At 39.2% G+C, this 22,724-nt stretch overlaps 2 protein-coding genes across 2 annotated transcripts in view; both read right to left on the bottom strand.

Moving 5' to 3' along the window:
* Positions 1 to 3,763, bottom strand: part of LOC117216364 — a 136,130-nt gene extending 132,367 nt beyond the window's left edge. Inside the window, exon 1 of the mRNA XM_033463021.1 lies at positions 3,533 to 3,763. The gene's annotated coding sequence lies outside the window, so the exon portion shown is untranslated. The remainder of the gene's footprint in view (positions 1 to 3,532) is intronic.
* A 12,728-nt stretch (positions 3,764 to 16,491) lies between these two features.
* Positions 16,492 to 22,521, bottom strand: LOC117216525 (4-coumarate--CoA ligase 1-like). Its single transcript, XM_033463281.1, has 10 exons — positions 22,334 to 22,521; positions 20,416 to 20,768; positions 19,787 to 19,994; positions 19,399 to 19,568; positions 19,072 to 19,267; positions 18,811 to 18,965; positions 18,548 to 18,731; positions 18,098 to 18,426; positions 17,060 to 17,255; positions 16,492 to 16,750 (listed from the first exon to the last, which is right to left on the bottom strand). The coding sequence occupies exons 2-10, from the start codon at positions 20,656 to 20,658 to the stop codon at positions 16,668 to 16,670; spliced, it is 1,764 nt and encodes a 587-aa protein (XP_033319172.1). The 5' UTR covers positions 20,659 to 20,768; positions 22,334 to 22,521; the 3' UTR covers positions 16,492 to 16,667.
* Between the last annotated feature and the right edge of the window lie 203 nt (positions 22,522 to 22,724).

Raw genomic sequence — 22,724 nt, 5'->3', positions numbered from 1 at the left:
CATTATATGAGCTAAAAGAATTAAAACAAATTAAATAAATTTATAGAAAAGTAAGTTCAGAAATTTACTATTTTGAAGGAGACTTTGGTAAAAAAAAACTATATCAAAGTAAAAGATACTAGTATTGATGCTTTTAGTATTAATTTCATCGTATTACTAATAAAATTAGCGCACGGCTCGATAAAGATACGATTGAGAAAGTAATTCCAAATCTTTTGCCAGCAATGAATTTATCGTGTTCGGCTACACTCCATTTGAGCTCGAAGGTCTTCCACTTACATCATTACATTCACCCAACCTCCCTGAAATCTATCGCTATTTTGGTTCAGACATGTTCATTTACAGCCTCCTTCGTCAAACAGCCCCGACCTTAATGCCGATTGATCACCACTTCTTGTTCACCACGTCACGCTTCCTCTGTCGGGCGCAAACTTCGAAAAGTTCAAGGTACATAGATCCCGTAGACCGTAAGGCAGGAGAGATAGTTGAACGCGGTATAACTCAGGAACAATTTCCACCAGGCGACAACCAAGCTGAACTCCACTTTTCGATTCGACCCTCGTACCGACCGTTCATTAGATCCTTCGTACACGTTTTGGGAGGGGGTCTCGAGTTACGTAAAACACGGAAACTCTTTTTGCGAACTACTTCCAAGGCTGACCATAAAAACAAGGCCGCAGTGTATTTAACCAAAGTTCATTAGCGCTATTACGACAATTACGTGGTACGAACCTATTACCAACGATTAAATCCCAATCTTCGATTTGTATACGAAACTTGCAATCAAAGGAAACGACCAAGTACTAATTTGAACCATACAGAAAATGATTATTTTGCGCGAATTCGATTTCCGAATGGGAATATCTTCGGGAATGAAGTAAACGATTATACTTGTTAGGGAAAGGTAACTCAATTTTTCTGTTCCATGATTCTCGTTTATATAAAAGTAATATAACTTCCTCCTAACGTCCTTTATTCCCAGACATCTTTACGGCCTGAGGTCAGCCAGTTATAGTGCTTCAACCCTTATGAAGAAATCGTCGTTGCAGAAATTTTTATACCCTCGGTAACAGCCTTCTTCTATCATCGTCTCGAGTGTACTTTCGCGTCGAATATAAACGGACAATAAAAATTGCCCGTGAAAAAAGGTGGTCCGCTGCACGACTTGAATATTTTTGCCTAGGTGAATCATTCCAAAAATCAAACGAAACGCTGATAGATCGTCGATCGAATCGGCAGAAATATAAATATACGCTGGGACAATGATGGTAGATTAGAATAGCATTTCACGATGAATAGTAAATATACTCATGGTGAAACGATTATTGGCAACGGGAAAATTTACATGGGCAAACCGTTAGTTTCGAGTGGATGAACATCACCAGTCAGAATGACGCCGCCACTGTTCTCCGTTATACATCCAGTTATAAACGAGCTATACGACCTGGAATTAATACGGCCGCAAATTTGTATAAGTTAGAACGATATCGCGGATGACTTTACGTTTAGAAATATAATTGATGATAAAGCTAAGAACGTTGCTCACTGCAGTATTCAAATACTTGTAGGTATCGAAGGTAGGTTGTAACGAAACATTCTGACATTTTGTTAGCAATGTGATTAGACTCGACTATCATGATAATCTGAAGAAATATATAGGAATCATGAGATACTTAACATATTTATATCTCGCAGAGATTACTAAATTACTGAGACAGTCAAATATCTATTATATTAATATTAATAAATATCTAATATATTATTAAATATTCAGTGGAACTATCTTTAACGTGTATTGTACGCCCGAGATGACTATTTTATTTTATAAAATAATTTCCAATTTCACTTTATATAATTTTATATGATAAAGTTTCCCACTAAAATCATGACAATAGCGTTTCGTTACGATACTACCGAAGTTTCAAAATGGTTTACTTGGAATATACACGTAAAAGGTTTCTTTGATAAGCGTTCCAAAAACTTTCGCGACCCACCGTAAGATCTAATAACGAGACAACGGAATAAAACGTAATTAAATTAGAAGATATTATAACAGACGCTAAAGATACTTCGTGTTTGAAATAGAGAATCGTTCTACTGGGTCTAACCAGAGGAACGGAGTTTCTCCGTTACATTTGACCCAGCTAGAAATCGTTCATTAGTTGAGGTTACACGTGGTGGCGAACTTACAGAAATTACAATGACTTTTATGGCTTGATGCCGACCAAAATTTCGCCCATCAATTCGAAACGTTTCCGGCCGTCTGTTTCGCTAACACAGCATAGTTTTGCCGTTGCGAAATAGACGGGGGCACGAGACTGTAAAGAGTCCAGCAATGTAGCACAATAGAGGGAATTATACCCTGGTTCGAGTCATAAAATAGATTACAAACAGTTTGCAGAAATGTTTTAGAAGATTGTTACGGTAACGATTATAGCATAATGTAACTTAATGTTTTTTATTGTTACGAAATGGTTGAATTATTACCGAATAAAGATAATCCTATAAATAGCGAATAGGGAAAAATATTATATTTCCAAGAGAGAACAAGGTGATTTAATTTTATATGTACGTGCAATTTAATGAATGGATTACGTATAGGAATTGAGTATTGATCACATTGTATATATTGACAGAAACGAGGGAAACAGAGAGAGAGAACAAGCACAGCTTCGGTTCTTGCCTACACAAGCAAAACAAACAGATTTTTTTTTGAAGCGAAAGTCCTTTCTAGGAAATCCTCGAACCTTGTATACACATTTCAGTTAGGAATACCGTTTAATCTTCCTTTTATAATTAATTCATATTTACATGCCGTTTAATCTTTCTTTTATGAATAATTTAATTCGTATTTTACAGATAAATAGTTTTGTTTATTACCATGGCGAATGAACAATATTTTGTTGTAATTAATTACATATTCAAATTGATAAACGTTTATATATAGTTTAAAAACATATTTCCAGCGAGTCACAAAAAAATCTTTCAGCTACTAAAAATAAGCTCTCTTTACGTTGTGCTATCGTCAATATGTAAAGCAGTAAGAATCTATACGCTTAAAATATAAGAAAATTATGAAGTATAAAACAAAATCTATGATACGCAATTCATTCATTCTTAACGTGTCGCTGCGGATAAGCCATGGCGCGTCCTTGGTTACATCTCGAGAATCGGGTATCGATTGCTTCTCTCGCACGCCGATGAAAAACGAGGGAAAGAAAAGAAAACACACTAGAGCTCGTGCTCCCAGTTCCGACAAACAAACATGTTGCCCCTAACTTTCAACCCCCTTTCTACACGCTGGCAAAGCTTGTACGACAATTCTCTTTAATTCCAAAGCGAAGCACGACGTCAAAACAGTAATTCTACTCGATCTCGAATTCACGGAACTTTCACTATACCGTATCTCTAACGTATCCTCGAATTCGTAAATCTTGCGCTGATCTATGTCACTGCTGTGACATTGGAAAAAAGTGACGCAGAAAATATCGAACGCTCGCAAAGAAACTAAAAAAGTGATTGCTCGACTTACCGACTCGCAGTCCTTGAGAAGAGAAAAATTCGCAGGTAGTGGTGCTACGACTGGAGGTGGTTGGCGGCTACAGGTCGGCGCACCACTAGTCAGGGATCAGCTGATCGATGAATGACAAATCTGATGACTCTACACTCGGTACGGGAAGCGGGCGATTCACCACCGAACACGAAACCCTCACCGAACGAAGATGCGCGGACGACTGACTGCCGCTGCCGTCACGGTGGGGTGTAGCTGTGCGCTGATTCTCCACGGCTTCCCCACTTTCAACCCCATTCTCAATCCCTCCTTGTCGCGCCACTCGACGGCAAGCTCTTTCCTTCCGCCCCTTCCCCAACTCTCTCTTTCTCTTTCTCCTTTCCTCGTGCTACCTATCCCCCATCGGCCTTCCTCTGTTTTCCTTCACCCTTTTGCACCCGTCTTTCATCCTCATTCTTCCTCTTGTTCATCACGTTGCCGTCTTCTTACCGTCCTCTTCCGACATTTCTTCGTTACTTGGCACTTTTTCCAGCGACCCCTTTCTATCTCTCTTCCTTTTGCGTTTGTTAACCGTGTTCGTTAATTTATCTTTGTTCGTATTTCTCTGCTGCTCTTTCTTCTTTCTTGTCTTCCTTGCCTTCTTTTAACTGCAGTTCGAACTTCCTTTGACCATTGACCTTTGCACATCAGCTTCTTCAAACGATCCTTTTGTTACTCTATTTGTTTCTCGATTCTTTGTGTCATTTTATCCTCCCCAGAAAACCAATTTCCCCTACAGGTTTTTTTGGTTACAGACTTCTCTCCCCGAGCCCTCTAACTCCTCCCATATTCCTAATACATCTTCTTATTCACGTTTATTATTCCTCTTCCGTATTTCTTCAAGAATTCCACTTCCTTTCCATTCTTCCTTCCGTCTTGTAGCGTCGTTGCAATCTTTTCCATTCCTACTTTTCTTACCGATCTCCTCCATCCAACCAAATGCCAGCCTTGTCCCACCAAACAGGATCGCCTCTCTCTACTCTCTTTAAGCTACCCCTCGTCTTTGTTTCCCCGACACGTTTCCCATCTCTCTTCCACTTTCCACCCCCGATACGACTCCCGCTGGTTTCCTCCTTTTCTCACCCAACCAACGTTCTATCCCATTTTCTCCGCCTTCCTTGTTCAACGCCGACAAAGACGCAGGTACCAACCCGTTCGTCGACGAAGTTTGACTGTACGAACGAAACGAAGACGGAAAAACACGAAAGAAGACGTTGGAACGAGTATAATCGAGCTACGGATAAAGCGAAAGCGTGAAGGATAGAAAAAGCGGCGTGCAAATAAACCAGCGGTGGAAAGAAGACAGAGGACGCGCCCGAGGGTGGAAGAACACCGGCGATTTATTGGATCCAAGAGACCAACGATCACCTATATGCCCAGAGAAAAGTTCGGTAGAATTCAAGACGAGATACTTCGGTCGTTGGCTGTCTTGGTAAAAAGAAGAGCGCAAGAGAGTGAAAAAAGAGTCGGAAGTGTGAGCCCTACGGTAAAAGGAAAAAGCACAATGAAAGATCAACTTCTCCGGTTTGCCGAGGCTGATTCGAACTCGTTTTCGAGGGATCGATGTCACTCTTGAGTCGCTTCTTCTGTCGGGAAAAGCATCTTTGAAGATCGTTGGTAGAAGTTTGATTAGCCTATTGCAGACGTTTATGTATTTGTAAGCAATTTTTAAATCCAAAAATGTAGAATGTATTTTACAAATATATATAATACAAAAATATATAAAATATCTAAAATATAACACGTGGTACAATATTTAGCGAGCGAAGAAAATTTCTACTTGAGTTCCATTTCTTTAGCTGTCTTTATAGAAATATATATTCGGATTTAGTTTATTGACGAGCATGTCGACTTCTGTTTCTTGCAAGCGAGTCAAATGATTTTCAGAAATGCTAGTCAACTCTATTCTAATGCTAATATATTTTTTGTGTATTTATTATTGTTGAAGTTGTCACCACTTCTAAGAAAACTCTACATCTGGTCTTTTTAGTTTTCCCAAGCACTGAAGCTATCGACAGCGCGTAGACAAAAGACTGCGACGAAGTCAGGCCATAAACAGTAGACAGGCGACGTTGGCTTCGGGGTTTTCAGTTATTGGGTAACACAGCTAGCGTGCGGATCTGGACCAGCTCAAATTGTATTCTTACTTATTACACTTCTATTTAAATATATTTTCTGCCTTACAATTTATCCACGTGTTTTCTCTGTTTACACATCGAATAACCTCCACAATTATAATATTATAGACTAATTTCTTTACAGAAATTGATTTATTATAGAGAGCTGATACAAACCAGCATCGTTACTTTTCTGTATTTTTTCATTCGTAAAGTTCGTCAGTGTAGTTCTTGAACAGTTTATTTATTATATCAGATTCAAACCTGCTATACGAAAATACAGTCGTCGGAAGTGGAACTATCGCACAAACCAGAGAAAGGAATGCAGAAGAAAATGTCCAAGGAATACAGAATTTCCTTCACGATTTCTCTGGTATTTCAAGTATCCAATACTTACATGACGCTTAAAGATGTAATCTCCGAAACTAGTATATAAAATCACAATACAATGCTGCGGGAAAATAAAAAATCGTCAGACAAACCACGGGAACAAATATAAGAGTAATATTATATCCACATCTTCGTTATACCAAAAGATAATCGAATCAAGCTGAAATCTGCTATATGGAATAACAATACGATTCTCAAACATAATACTGTCACACAAATCACGATACCACGATGTGTTTTAAAGGCGCTGTTAGATCAAACATCCGATCATCTGAAATCGACAGCTTTCTCTAAGGACTCGATACGTCGCGCGTTTACCTGGCAGTGAAGCAGCCCCTGGAACGCAACTGCCTCTCGCAGCAGCTTTCAATTTGCCCAGGAAATAATTTACGCTTTCCGGTGTGCCGGTTCCACGGAGAAATTTATCGCGAATATGCATGCGCCATTTATGAATATGAATGTGGACTAAATTATTATGCGTTGCGACGGGAAGTAAGTTCAGCGATAGGACTTTCCGCACGTCGGCTAGAAATCGGTCCTCCACTGTGGATAAAGAAGATTCTATACGCTCGACTAACACTTTCCTGCTTGTCCTTGAAACGCGTGTACCGCCAAGTTTCTCTCCAAGTATCTTGAAAATACCCAAGTATCTCTCTCGAGATCGATTTCTTGATCACTTGAGATGTTAGAGCGCAACCAACGAAATGTCGCAAACACACTCTGAAATCATCGGTACTTCTCTATACGTATGAAGATCACGTACATTGTAACGAACCGGTGACCGTTGCTCTGCATCGAATGCCATAACTTTGGGATCCAGTCGTGACAGGCGCGTTAGCAATGATTTAGCGTGCACTGCAGAGAAGCATGGTCGACCACCGTGACGCGCACCGGAAGGAATATCCAGTCGGAAATATCCGACGAACTTGGATATACTGGATAGACTCGGAGAACAGAGTGGTGGCTCCGAACCGTAGTTTCTGCGTCGATTGGATGGAGAAACGTGTGGCGGGGATGCTACACGGCTGGCAATCTCGTTCGGGGGCCGTTTAATAAACGAAATAAAGCGCGATTGTTCGTCAAAGACGCCGCTGGAGATGGAAAACTTTAATTCCCTTTTCTCTCTTTCTTTTTTCTGTTTCGATCACTCGCCTATGATTTAGTACAACGCGCGAAAAATGGGAATTGCCATGGCAGAGGCAAGCTTTGGAATACGAATTGCTGGATAAACACCGCAGGAAATCTGATCGTTGCATTCTTTTATTCTAAAAACTGTTATCATCGAAACTTGTTATTTTGCTCAAAGGAATGAATTATTATATTTAATTGATTTCCTTCTTCTTCCTTCTCCATTCCAAGCTTGCGATTTTTTGGGCCTCACGGACCTCTAACTATTCGCTTACATGTTTCGTTAATCATGCAACGTTTGCCTGTTATGCTATTCAATAGCAATTGCAGTTTGTGGTAACTTGATTTTCACGTGAATACGTCTCGCTATTGAAGCGTACTTGTGAATGGAGGAAATACGTCCTGTACGTGTTAAACGATGACGTGTAACCCGACGTGTTCGACTGTAAAATTTATTAATCGCTCGATGCAACTTGAACGAAACACTGTTCTAACTCTGTTTCTGATATCATTGATTTTGCGGTGATTGATCAACAGTTGTTACATCGGAATTTTATAACAGTTTCTTTGCCGAAGCTTCCTCTTTCTTAATAAAATATACGAAAACTTCTAGTCTACTCTCTCAGAACGACCAAAGAAATAAAGGTGTGTGTACATATTTGTACGGAAGATTTGGGCTGAATAATTGCGTGGAGAATAAAAAAAATGGATCAGTGGAGAGAGGATGGGCCAACCAAGTTCAAAAATAGAGCGGTCCACTATCTTGGCCACTCATCTCGCTGGTTTCGTGTCACTGTCCTCGTAATTTATTCATCGTACACCCGTCCATCGTCTTGCTCCGGTCCATTCTATGACGTCACGTTGACCCTTAAACCTCTGACGACCGCCGGTGCCTCGGTCGATTCGAGATTCGCAATTTCCTTTCTACGCGACCAGGGAATTCACCGGAGAATTTAATACGAACCGGCATCAAAGTCCCACCGGTACACTTACATATATCGTAGAGAAAAGAAACGAACGTGTTGTTATTTAAAGCAAGGTAGAACGATCGGGATTCGTGGAAATGGAAAATTTTCCGAAATATTCTCGTCCGAGGAATTTCCAACACGCGATGTTGTATCTCTCTTTTTATACGTATCTCTTTGTTTCATCGTCTCTTCCCTCGTTTCAAATCAAATCAATTTGTCTCAGTGGCCTCGCCGGTATTCATCTCGTGTACCATGACGCGCGCCACTTTGCAATGTAAACGTCACTCGTACGTATCGATGGCGTGGAACAAACGAAGGAAAGGAACGAGAATTGCCACGACGCGACGCTGCGAATTCTCTTAATTCGTTTTCGATTCGGAGGCTGCTCTCGGCTGGCAAGATCTAATTCTATTCCAACGATCGAATCTTTTCATTTGGTTTCCCTCCGAGCTTCAACTCCGTAACTACTTTCACACCTTGGCGCAAAAAAAAAAAAAAAAGGAAGAGAAGAATTAAACTACATTTCATTCGTGGTTACCAATAAACTTTGTTCAAACACATTCTCAGATTTGCCGAAGAAATCAGATCTCCCAAAAAATTTGTTCAATTTTCAAACTGTTTGCTTTCCGATTTGTGGACACACGCGAAAGAGATTTATATAAACTGACGATATAAAACTTTCGCGATTCAAAAATTACAAAACTCGCACAAGACTGAAATTTTAAAATTCGCCACGAAAACAACACATTACGCGGGCCCATGCAGAGACCATATTCTGCACATAATTTTCGTTCGGCCGATCACCGCGTTCACGGATAAGTGGTGAACGTACCAATCAACGCCTGTGGAACATGCTCATCCGGTGACATTAGTTTGTCTGCAATTAAAGCGAAATTTCAGGGCAAAAGGGTTCGTTGCGTCCTGTTTCCGAAATGAAACGACGAACCGGGTGCGAAGGCACGGGGACACAATGGGACGTAATGAAACGGTCCTCCTGTTGTAACATATCGGTCGAGGCCAAAAGAAAAGAAATATTTTCGCTGCTTCAGTGCTTGACAAAGTATTGTTGCCATGTCTGCTATGACATGGCTGTACTCGAAGTTTTTCGAGTCGTTAGCACGGATCCAGAACAATATTGATTACCGGTGCTGGTTTGCATTTCGTTCTTGATGACATGTATTTCAATAGCTGTGACGAATGTTCGTTTTCGATGGTGTCCGTTAGAGATGGATCGCGAGATGGAAGCTTTAACTTCGAAGCAATATTGCGCGATTCCAGAAAGCTAGATTTATGACTGCGCGGCTTTGAAAAAATTTCTTTCTCGACAGGGGCGAATATCGAGAATGGTACGTTTCAAATGGAACATCATGCCGGGTCAGAAGTTTTGGTAATATCGAACTTTTCGACGGACTTCCGTGGTCTGTCAACCGACTGGACGAAATATTTCTGATCGTTTAATTTAATGTGCCGTCGCGGTACAATGCAAATTTCGTAAAGTTAGACGAGAGAGTAATGAAGTCACAAATTATATGCAAAATGACGTTAAAGTTGAGTCAACCGGAATTAGTGAGGTTCTCTTTCGTATCAACGAGATGAGTTCATCTCTCTCATTGAATGTCCTTAAAATCTTGCTTGTGCGTCTCCCCCCCCCCCCTCTCTCTCTCTCTTCCTCTATCTACTGGTTGAAAATTAATTACTCACTGGTAGGACCTGCAAAAACTCGTACCGTCCATCTATAATCCTATCTTCGTGCGACGGTAATTTATTATCGACTGTCGCCGACAAACGCAGTTTTCAGGCCATATATTGTAATTATGAAAATTAGTACAAGTTGCTGGCGAACGTTTCTCATTTGTCCTCGCTTAAAATCATAGCTTCGTTTCGTGTATGTTTCCGATGGAATTTGGTTCGCCTTGTGGCAAATAGGTGAGAAAGGAAAACAACAAAACTGTAGCGATTTCAATTCCAAGAAAATTATGGAAACGCGTTGGGATCGAAAAAACATCGAGAAGGTTTCCCGTGTTCTGGTCGGATATAATAACAGAAGGAACGCGAGGGAAAACGCGATACAGATGGAATGTGATATTCGCCTGGAACGTCTGGAAGATGGTGAAAGAAAAATATAACATCCCTGTCAATATTGATTTATTAGGAGAGAGGCAGAGTGTTCAGGAACTTCAACTTTGGTCGCGAATGGCCAACGTCGCCTGAATATCGTCGAACAGTTCATGATAAACGACTATTGATACCAGAGTGATCGTTCTCTTTGAAAAATTTCTAGAATAATACCTCTCGACTTGTCCGCTACTTGAATAAAACGATCGATAATATTAATCTTACGTGATACAACGTTACTTCGAGTAAAAATACTACGCATAATATAAAATAATACACGACTAATAAATCAGAACGAACAATTTGCAATTGGTAAAGTTTTCCGAGGGATTATGTACTGCAGAGATATATCACTTGGAAAGAAACAAGTCACTGACGCGAAAACGATAAAAGAAGAACGAAAGAGAAATCGAGGCAGGAATTTCACCCGGGATACACACTGATGTCCACGTTATCGTTTCCTTAGATTGTGCAACGTGGTTTATCCTGGCCACTAGAAACCTGAACTCACACATTGACTCGCTGCATCTCGACCGGAGATGGAAGAAATCGAAGGGCACCAGGCTGTAATTTCCGGTACGTCCAGCTGAAGTTGAAAAACAAGAAAGAAGAGAGTTTACCGGGGTAACAAATTCCGGATTGTTTCGCTCTCCGTCACCCTGATTGCTCCATTATTTCTCCGGTAGTTCTGTCCTCATTGCTATCTAAGCAGGGGATCACGCTGTCGTGACAAAACTCCATGAACTATATGATGAAACCTTATCAAAGTGTCATACCTAAAACGTATACAAACAAACAAACATACTGCATAAAATATCTTCGAATCACAGGTGATGGTCAATGTAGGGCGATTGGCAGTCGTACTCGTTTCAATGCACTGAAGAATTATCGAATGCAGGTGAGTCTAAATTCGTGAAAAGCATAGAAATCAGATCGTCGAAGTCAAAACCTACCAACAGAGTACAAGAGTTATCGAACTCGTATCACCGTATCAAAGTTGACTCCAAAGCCATTTGAAAACTACTGAAGGTTGTGGAATTCGTGTCAGCAATGTTCCTCTCCTTTGAAAATGAATAAAATTCGGTAAATAAATGACATTAAAATATCTTTCGACTTTTAGAAATGCAAACTAAGCACATTAGTTCGCAATTGGAAAAAAGACCGATGGGCTTCCATCGCCATTTAATTAACCGTTTCTCCGTCAACTACTATCCGAAACTATCTATCCGAAAATCATTAAAAGCTGTTTGCGAGCCAGGTCCGGCCCGCAATTAGATTTTCGCTCGGCCTCTCGTAGGAACACATCCAACCATTCGAAACCTGTAGACGGCTGATTCTGCCGTCACGTTGCACCGGACTAATTAGCGTCGTGTGGCACTGCCTTTGATCCCTGTAAATTGATAATGGCACCGTATCACCCCTTGCCCGTTACCGACAGTGAATTCAATTCTACCTTTTTCGTCCGTTCCCGACCTCGTCCCCCTTCGTCAGCTTGCGCCCCCGTGGCCACGGCCCTGTACTCTTTTCGACGTCAGCCCCAAAGGACCCGAGCTCATACATATACTAGCTAACAGGCCAGTTTTCTATTTTCTTCGCCCTCTGCCTTCGTTCGCAAGCCTCAGCCCCGTTTTCGCGTTCAAAGCTCGTCGACACGTCGTCTCTCTCAAAGCGATTCCCTCCAAAAGAAATCGCTTCCGGCGAATCACGCTCGATCCATCCTTTTTTTCTAGCCCCTTTCTGCTGAAATTTAATTGACCCTTGCCAGTCGATAGAACGAAGAACAAAGGAGTAACATTCGGGTCGTACATTCTATTAGTTATTACCCAGATCTGATCTATGGACTCTGGAGGATAGATTAACTGTCCGGTTAGTGATCTTCGAAATTGATTCTACGTTTCTTCGGTAGGTTATCGAGAGAAGGATTTAGGTGTTCCTCTTGAACGTTAATGACTCCATAGGGGTTGATGTAATTTATTCGCAGGTCATACACTTTGCTTCTGTTTCAAAACGTTATAGCCAACTTTATTTTGAGAAGTTTCAAAGACTTATTCAACTTCGTATCTTTATTGACTTAAGATTTCTTTGGGCTGGCAAGTTCAGCGCCCGAAACTTTATTAAAAAGGATGATGTATTTACAGTGGTTCAAAGGGAAGAGATTAGAGACTTCGTCATCGTGTTAGACTTGGATAATGGAAAGGTAGGATTTACAAATTATTCTTACTTAAATTCCGTAATTAATATAAACAAAGGTAGACATTATAGTATGAAGTCCCTGTCTGCCCTTCTCTACACACTTTCCTTTCTTTACTTTGCTTTCTATTCTATATCATTCCTTTTTCTCCTTGCTTCTACAGCCTTTGCATCCCCTTTTTCATTTCCTCTTTTCATTCCCCCTCGAATCTTTCGACCTTCCATTATCTTCTAACCTTTCTCATCTCCAGTTTGAAGCGATGAACACATAATGTATATGTATAGCAGCTAATCTTCGTCCGCAAACTTTACGTATCTATGTAAAAATATTTGCAAAAAGATTTTACATATGTATATTTGCCACGTGAACCATGACCTTCGCAAGGTTAAATCAAACCAATGTGGAAGTTGAGGCGGAAAATAGAAGTACAAAAGCTAAGCTTGAAGTCTAATAAAACCCAGCCCTGGCAACATCTGGCTCGCGCCTCCCCGAAAATAAAACAGTGACGGATGCTTTCCCCCATCTTCTGTCGGTGCATTTCATATGCGCCCGGAAACCTCGTTTCTTCTCACGCTTTCTGCTAGCGTCTCTTTCTTTTTCAACCACTTCTGACGCAGCACTGCGGGTCACTGCAAAATAAAGGGAATAAGAGGAAAAGGGGCACGAAGAAATGAATTCTTACCACATCCCTACCGAGAACACTTGCTCGACGAGTCCCTCCTTGTTATTACTTCTTTGATCTGAAGACGGTGAATCGAGCTCTGCCATCAGAAGGACACTTAAAATAAATTTATCCGGAACACCGCCACCAGCACAGTCTCGATCTTTTTGTGCGGACCTTCCATCTGGCTGAACGAGCAGCGATCGTTTCGATTCAATTGCACCTGAAAGTGAAAATTTCTGTTTAGTAGTGCTCAAAATTCCCCATACAACTGTTTATATTATTTTTCATTCGATTCCAAGTACAATATCACGTCATCGTTCTTAATTAATCTATTCGTCTCTCCTCGATTCTATTCTTAAACGGAGTTAAAGGAGAAGCAAAGCTGAACCCAGTTTGCACTCATGAACGCTACGAGCATTGTTACAGGGGCATAACTCTTTCAGGCAGCGATACGAGTTTAACTGACAGTGTTTCGCACTGCGTAAAACGCCGAATACAGCTCTCGGGACGGTTCAACTTCCAACTTTCCATCGGGACAAAGTTCCAAGAAGGGCGTCTCTTCTCAACCGCGAAAACTTGCAACTAATTCCCTCCAGGGTGTGTCACCTATACGCGACGAGTAACAGACTGGTGTTGGTATTTTTACATTCCTGAACTATTCAATTTCAACGATACAATCTCTTTTTCAGTGTTCTCCATTTCCTCGAATCGCCAATGATACCAACAAATTGTATCAAGTTGTCCATAGCGATGATTAAAACGAAAAGAGTGGTACAATGGACATTGCACTGTCGGTCAATGCGAAACGAAACCATCTGTCGTTACTAGAGCGTGACTACTAGGGTGTCGGCAGAATTAAAAGAACAGACAGAAAGAGAGGAAGAAAGAAGAAGCAACTGGAGATACGGAGCGCAAGAAAAAATGTCACGACGATGCAGCCTGCTCGTTCCTATTTTTCATTCTCTATCCTCTCGATCAGACTATGCCAGAAGAAAAGAGAAACAAAGACCAAGGTGGCGCTCGTCGAATCACTGAAACGTCTCGCGCGTTTGTTTGATTTCATTCGGAACCAATTGATTTGTTTGCGTCCATTTCCACCCGGGCAACGTTATTTCCACCTATCGAATGTGAAACGCGAAGCGTTCCGTTGAATCGTTCGGAAAACTGAACGCGCTCGTGAGATAAATTCCGACCGTTTACGCCGAGTCTCCACGGTCTCCCCGGACGTTTCCAGGCGAGACGAACTTTACGGTTCACGATCGACGAGGTATCCGACACTGCGGTAGTCGCTTGTTTCGAAAACTTAATTTTCTAACGGTGTATTTACTGTAACCGATTGGAAACGAAAACACAGCTATCGGCTGCGGACGCAAATTTAGAAACAATGGAATATTTTAAGAAATATCTTTATCACAAAGGACGATAATAATGTATTGGGAAATTGTAATAAAACAAGTTGATTACTTTGCTTCGTAATTGAAACTGGCGGCGACCACATTAATCAACTCCATAAATTGAAATGCGGAAAAGAGCGATAATGTCGCAAGAATTAGTTTTTTAAAACTTATCTTGAATTTACAAGTTTCGAAAACGAAGTAATTTGTTCTAGTTCAACGCTAATTATGTGGACAAATGAAACGATGTAGTTGATCTCAGTTTTCCTTCTGAGAGATTGAAAACTATCCTACGATGAATACCTATGAGAAGCATTACTATCATACTATGTACAATATGTATTATACATCAACAATGCAAATAAATAGCAATCTATAATTATGTCTCTATCATGATAATTAACTTCTGTATTTAATAATCGTAAAAACCAAAAATCTGTAATTCGACATTTTCCATTTTGCTTTTCTCGTTCTATAAATCTTCGATCTGAGAAATGCCAATTTTCTCGCGAACAACAGAACAGAATTTAGCATATTTCTTATTTACCAATTCGATGCACTACTACGCCGCGAATAATATTAAACATGGTTGCAAAACCTTCCCCAAGGGGATGAGGCACGCACTTAGAACCACACATTAGGGGTGAAAAGCAGCTCGAGGCTTTACTCCCCCACCCCTTATGCTGAACGTCGCGTCGACCGGAGAACCTTTACCTATGAAGCAGATGGAAGGAATGCTCGAAAGCAAAGCGCGAAAGCAAATCTCTACGAACGATAGATGCATTTGCAGAACGACGTAGTTGCAGCCTTCAAGGGATTAAATGGCGGCACGAACAAACTCATGGAAATTCACACGTGGAAGCTTAATTTTCGGCAAGATGGTAGAATTCACTATGGTGATTACCGTAGAATTCATACGGAATATGTGATAAGGAACTGGTAGAACTGTCAATATAGAGATTGAATAATGAAATGAAGCTATTCGAGGGGAATCGTGTACAGTAATAATGTTACACAATGTTACACAAAGTTTCCTCCAAAGCATCTTTAAATCGCTATACCGTAGTATATCAACAAGAGAAAATATTTTACTCCAGGATTGATTACATAAGAATTTATTGAGGTAGTCAGTTCGACCATATTTTGTAAAATGATATTTTCTACCTCTGTTACTAATCTTTGTTCCTCGAAGGATATTCGTTGGTAATTTGTGATGATGAAAGTTATTTTAAGTTATTTCGAAACCCAGAAGATAATTCCAAAAGGAACTGTTTCGAAAATATACCAGCTCCGATCCCGAGTAGCCGCTAAATAGAAACAGAGTTGATGTAATTTGCATATACTGAGTTATATAAAATGTTCAGTAATATTTTTTAAAGAAAGGAGAAATATACCTGTTATTTACCCATTTATATGAACTATTTATTGATTCAATGTATGTCCGCATAATAAATGTATTCTCGTGAAACGGAACGATATATTTTAAAATGCAAATTGTAAAATACGATCAAGGAAAGGACTGACGAAGGAGTTATAGTATGAAGCTTCATTTATATCAGCTATAAAACATTTTATTGCTTAATTAATTGGTTATTCTCTGGCATAAATCACCGTAAAAATCAAATATCTCTAAAAACTATCTAAGTCACAGTAGAATTAATTGCATTGTCACAAATAGCACCACAAAAACGGTTGGAACGGTAATATATTAAATGGCATTAAAGATAAAATGCATGATCTTCCAAATCGCTTTTTGCAACCATGCCCATACGCAATTACGTTTCTTTTTTTCTTATACTAGTAAGTAAAATCGTAGTTCATTTTCTTTCCTCCTCCGCCTCTCTCTCTCTCTCTCTCTCTCTCTTCAGATTGCAAGGAAGGAAAGTAAATAAACGATAAAAATTAAGTATCGTGAAAGTATTCGCTCGCAAGAGATCCATTGCACGCGTGGTTATTGGCCAATTAAAATTAACATTTTTCAGTCTCATAACAACGTAATAGTCAATACGATTGCTATTATCACGAAAATTAACTTCGCAAAAACAATTCACCGTATTCCGTTCTTAATTAATAGTTGATCCCATAATGGTATTGATTGTCAGCAAGGCCTGGCATGAGGTTCCTCAGTCTTTCTTAGAAGCAACCTTTTATTATATGCACTCATTCCTCAGCTTCGATCGTAAGATCTTCCCGCTCGCATTCTTCGGTATCTCATTTATGAAGGTAACTCCTCCTGAAATTATTACAAATTCACGTTCGATTACCTTACATTATCGATCAGGTAAATAAGAACTACAATATTAAACGAAATTTGTATCGTAAAAACAGGTTGAACGTAAAATAATGATAGATTAATAGAATATATATATAAAGTTTTACGATACTATTTAACTACTTTAAAAAACTTACTTTATGTACTGGAAAATTTACATAATGTAACAGGAAAAAGATAGATGTATTCATTGGTACGTTAATCGTTTTTATATACAAAACATGACATCATAGATTACATTCGCATTAAACGTAAACTGAAAAACTTTACCTCGCAGCTGTTTGTATTCTGACACTTTGCTTTTAATGAAATCTTTAATATCTTCCTCAGTCACTTTTGACCCTTTCGTCGTCACTACGAAAGCTTTCGGTATCTCACCGCATCTTTCGTCCGGCACACCGATCACAGCTGCTTCCTGGATGTCTGGATGCGATCTTAGTACAGCTTCCATTTCAGCTGGTGGTACCTGATGCAAAATTTTAAAGATAAAATTTGAAAGATAAAAAATTGGTGTTTTTTATGAAGAAATGAACGCTTAAGAATATACTAATAGAAGAATGTACTAATAAAGTTTGTATCGTGCAGAAAACATGCGACGCGACGTATGACTCAATACTTTGACCTTGGGAGATCAAAAGAATTAGTAAAATGCAATACGCTTTACATAACTATAAAAACGTAACTGGTCATACATCAATGTTTAATTAGAAAATTCCTATGAATATTTGTATAGACTACCTATTAATAAGAATATATATATATATATATATATATATATATATATATATATATTACAATTTATAATTATTGCATTTATCGCTACATATTATAATTAATACTATGTAATTATATCGAAAAATGCAGTTATTCGATTATCAAAATTATATAGGCGACAAAGTAAAAGTTCTGTAATACAACCAACTTAATATTGTTTACGAGTTCCATACATTTTATACACAAAAGTATGTTTGATAGTACATATGAATAATGATAAATGGTAGTACTCGAATTTTTCGACACAGTCACAGAATTGAGTGAAATAAAAATTAAGTCATGTTAGCGTTACCATAGTCATATATCTTTTCTTATCTACATGAAGAATGATTGGCATGTATGAGTATGGGATGAGTGGAAAATAAATTTAATTGAAGCTTTTTGCGAATATCTCGGAAACTAGTGACATGGATAGGGAAAAGTTGTCCAGAATGATGATCTCGATAACATATTTCAAACTTATTAGAATAGGATTACCACGTAAGGAAGACTGATATATGATCTACTAATTCTATGAATGGAGGTGTCATTCACCTGAAATCCTTTAACTTTGATTAACTCCTTCATTCTATCCGTGATAAAGAAATTGGAGTCTTTGTCATAGTAAGCAATGTCCCCGGTTTTCAGCCAGCCATTCTCGACTATCATTTCGTTCGTGGCACTTTCGTTGTTTAAGTAACCTTTCATAACGTGAGGCCCCCTGACCCATATTTCACCGACTTGACCTTGTTCAGAAATATCTTCATTCGTACTTGGATCGACTAGTCGTACCTCGCAACCAACAATGTTTCTTCCGACACTTCCTGGTTTCGAATCACCTACATCCAAGGTAACAACTGGCGAGGTCTCCGTCAATCCATATCCTTGTTAAAAAAAATTAAGCAAATGATAAATATTTTTTAGATTTTGTCAAAAGAAGTTCAACTTTAATGAAGCACGAAAGATTCGAGAATAGAAATTTTAGGAATAGAGTTAAAATCTTACCTTGACAGAGTTTCAACTGATCAGGGCTTAACTGATACTTTTGATAGAAATTTTCTACGTCCGTCTGTGATAACGGAGCCGCACCACTGATAAAGTGATGCATGCTTTCGTAAACCTGTTTCTTTATATATGTACAAGCGTTCAAGAACAGAAGTATCGGTGGGACTATGTAAAGACCCGTCACCTGTGAAATAAAGTACTCTTGAAAACATTCCTGAAACATATCCTGCTAAATAAAAGATATACTCCACCAGAATTCTCACCTTGTGTTTCATTAAAACACTAATAAATAGTTCCGGCGTGAACTTGGGAATAGTAATTAATTTTGCACCGGAAGCGATACGCGGTAACACCATGCCGTTTAATCCGAAAATATGGAAGAAAGGTAATATTAAAGGTAATACTTCTTGGAAGTCGGCTGCAAAAATAATTAACCTCGTCAATGATGCTCGATATTAAACGAACAAATAAGTTTACGATACTAAGATGATAAGTAATAATAAACGATAATAAACGATGCTTACTCGTTGTAGTTTGCCACATTTTTTCTTCGCACGTCTGTTCCACCATTTGCATGTTACTGACTAAATTATTATGCGTCAACATCACCCCTTTTGGTAAGCCTGTCGTTCCACTGGAGAATGGTAAAACAGCCAAATCGTTTGGAGACATTTGATAACTGGTTATAGGCGGTAACGTTTTGCCACGTGCAATGAGATCCTATAAAAGTTTCGTTATCTTGAGCCAACGTTCAACTCGTACCGATTATACCAAATGGTTTCACGCCTACGAATTCGAATTCAATCAATTTATCCGAGGTGCTCGACACTATGATCAATTTTAGTTCTCACCTTAAACGGCACGGTACCATCGGGAATAGGTCCGCTACCATCCTCGATAACCACCAAGTGTCCTCCAGATGCGAGGATATCTCTCGAAGCTTCGAGTACGATCGGTGCAATTTCTGCCACTGTAATGACCGCCTTCGCGTTGGCAATCTTCAGTTGCCTCTTTATTTCATCTGTTTAGTAATAGAAAATAATTGGCAATGATTTGCAGAAACAGAACAGAAACAGAATTGCTAATGAAATTATGTTAATTAATTCTTTTTTTTTCATTTATCGAATAATTTAATATGCAAATACATTTTACTACATATGCATACTTATTTAAATATACTAGCGCAAATGTATATTAAGTAGTTAATTTATTGCTGAATCAGTAATGGATTCAACTCACCAGACGTATAGGTAGGATTCACTGTAGTAACAATAAGATCAGCTTCTAGGATACCGATAGTACCTAAAATCGCTTCCGGATAATTGGGCGATATCAAAGCCACTACGTCGCCCTTTCTCAAACCCATATTTATCAAACTTCTTCCGATATAATTAGTCGCATCCTTCGCTTCGCTGTACGTATACTTCCTTCCGGTCACCGAGCACTCCTAATATAGTAACATCGATTGCATTAGAGTCATCGAATTAGCATAGAAAATTACTATTTGCGTCATTTTGAAATATGTAGCTACTAAAAATTATATTAATCAGCAACTGTTGTAGCTATGTTGTAACAATTAAAAATCGTTTGATTTAACTTGATTTCTATGATCATACTCGTATTACGTATTTGCATACAATATTAGTAATCTTAAAATTTATTCGTATGCAACGAACGTAAGAATGTAAGCGCGCACAAGCTACGCTCTTTAAGAGTTACTCGTGCTTATCGCATTTAATTATTATCATCGCTCCCACAGACGACTGTTGTGACTTATAACAGTAACAAAGAAATTGTTCCATCCTTTCACAACTGCTCTAATAAAGACGGGAAAAAAAGAAATTGTAATAATTTGTTTATAACATTACCAGCGCAATATTGTCAGCGAATTTCGTAGCATTTTTCCAGATGTATTCCTGAACGAGCATCTCAGTGGGCTTGAACTCGCCGAACGGCGACAAGAAAATCTTTTTTCCATTTTCATCCTCCATGATCTTCTGTCGCGCCTGTGTAGAAGTGTGTCTCGCGAACTGGTTTGCAACTTTCGTCCCGCTTTCCGATATCTGGCTTAGTCTTCGAGTGCAACGAAAAATTTGCCTGACGCCCGTCATTATTTCCACGCAATATTTTATCCTAATCTTCCAATAATTTATTAATAGTTCAATAGTAACACTTTAACGAACTCTTAGCAGTTTATGGGATCACGTCGAACGGGCACGCTCTGGAAAAGAGATAAAAACGATGACAGTTGAATCGTATAAAAATGATTTTTTAGCTATGGGAATAACGTGTGCCGAGTAAGGCACACGCGATTTAATGTGGGTCAACTGATTTGACGCTAAGAGGAACGAAGACGCAGAACGTTGAGAGCAGAAATACATACAACAACAATATACATCGCGTAAACATCTAGATCGAGATCTTACAATTATACGAAACGATTACAGAAGTTAATAAAATTTTAATCCCGAACGAACAACATAATCTTTTCCTGGTAATCCATTTGTTCATGATTATCAAGCTTCTTCCAGGAAGTCCTTCGAGGTGTGAGATATCAACAATAATGTATAAATAATTATGCCAGTTTGTTGATTGCATTACCATATACCGATAGAACAAGTTACACTGCGACGAACAGACCGAATGTAATGTCTGTAAGAATGTCTGTGGAATAACAAACGGGCTACGTTTATCAGTAGATTGAATTGTTTGCGCCGGATCGAAAGAATCTGAATCAATAGAACGACGAACTGCCAGTGAAGAATAAGTAGAAGATCAAAGTACAACATGGTTATCGACATTAACACACCTCGTCTAGATGTTATCTTATTCTCAGCCATACGTAAATATAGTGGCTTCTTCGTATATTATCGCGGTAAATCGAGGAACAGTCTACCAAATGACTTGCAGTTGTCGACTATGACTCTGCTTCATTCAACGTTGTCTTACATAATAAACTGCTACCATCGAAGAAAGCTATTATTTATAAATTTTGTATGTCACAGTATTAAACCAGATATTAATGAGCGCTCAATTTGTTCGTAAACAAGCTCTCGGAGAATCAAAGATGTTATCATTGGTATCGTACCATATATCGCATCGGCTGAAACAGATTGTGTAATAAATCGATGTTAAATATTTCGATCGAGAGACCATTGAACTTTCTGAAAAGTACGAATAATCCTGCGCCGTCTGAAGCTTCTACACCTACGCATTTGGAACGCCAGATGGTGCTTTGGCCTCGAATAACATTTTGCGATAGCTTCCTGAGGATGAACGTTCGTTCGCTAGGCATTGGCGGCGACTCAGACAGACAGAGATTTAGTTTTCGCTGTTTCACGTTTATTATTCGTTACGAGCAATAGCAAACTTACGATATCACGATGTTGAGCCTCTTATAAACCCACGAAACGTTGCCTTCGCGACGAATGCAAGTACGCGATAAACATCTGTTTATGTCAAATACATTCGAAACACTTGATCGACCGTAAATCAAAATTATTCGAAAATAGGTACTGTCTAACTTTCGATCTATGATCTCGACGCAGAACTTTATATAAGTTTATAATTTCCATCGATCGATCGATCGTTACTCGGCTGACCTGTTGCATAGGAAAATCCAATTTCTGATTTTATTTACTTTTATGCAAGTAAAATTGCAAACCGGTTTTGATATAGTGAATATCTTTTGTTTCGATATTGATGGCGATCGATTAAGAAGGGGACGATCCAGCGTCGATAAAATACACTTGTCAAATAGAGAAAAACGTAGAAAAACGTGCAAACCTTGATGATCTTGAATACACGGTGCAAATGTTAGTGCGTAGCCGTAGGACTCGAGTCGTTGTTTTCGACTTAGACGTGCTGTACTTGGGAAAAGTCGCAATACCACGAACCGACGAACGACACAGAACTGGCGAAGCTTACTCAACTAACTGACTTTCACTGACAGACTACGAGTTTCTGTTGCAAACCATTTAACTTCTGCCCGCCTGTAGATACGCCATTCCCCCACCCAACACTCTAGCAGAGGAGGCGTGTACAGGGATGGTTATTTGTATGCGAAAACTATAATGACGCTTTCACGAACGACTGTATTTTCGGTACACTTTGCTCGACTGTAAGTAATCGATTCTGTCATTATGATAATATCCACAACGCGGATACGTGTGTTCAC

The sequence above is a fragment of the Bombus bifarius genome, unplaced genomic scaffold (assembly GCF_011952205.1).
Source record: "Bombus bifarius isolate JDL3187 unplaced genomic scaffold, Bbif_JDL3187 scf7180000010271, whole genome shotgun sequence".
NCBI lineage: Eukaryota > Metazoa > Arthropoda > Insecta > Hymenoptera > Apidae > Bombus > Bombus bifarius.
This window is presented reverse-complemented; position numbering and strand designations above follow the sequence as displayed.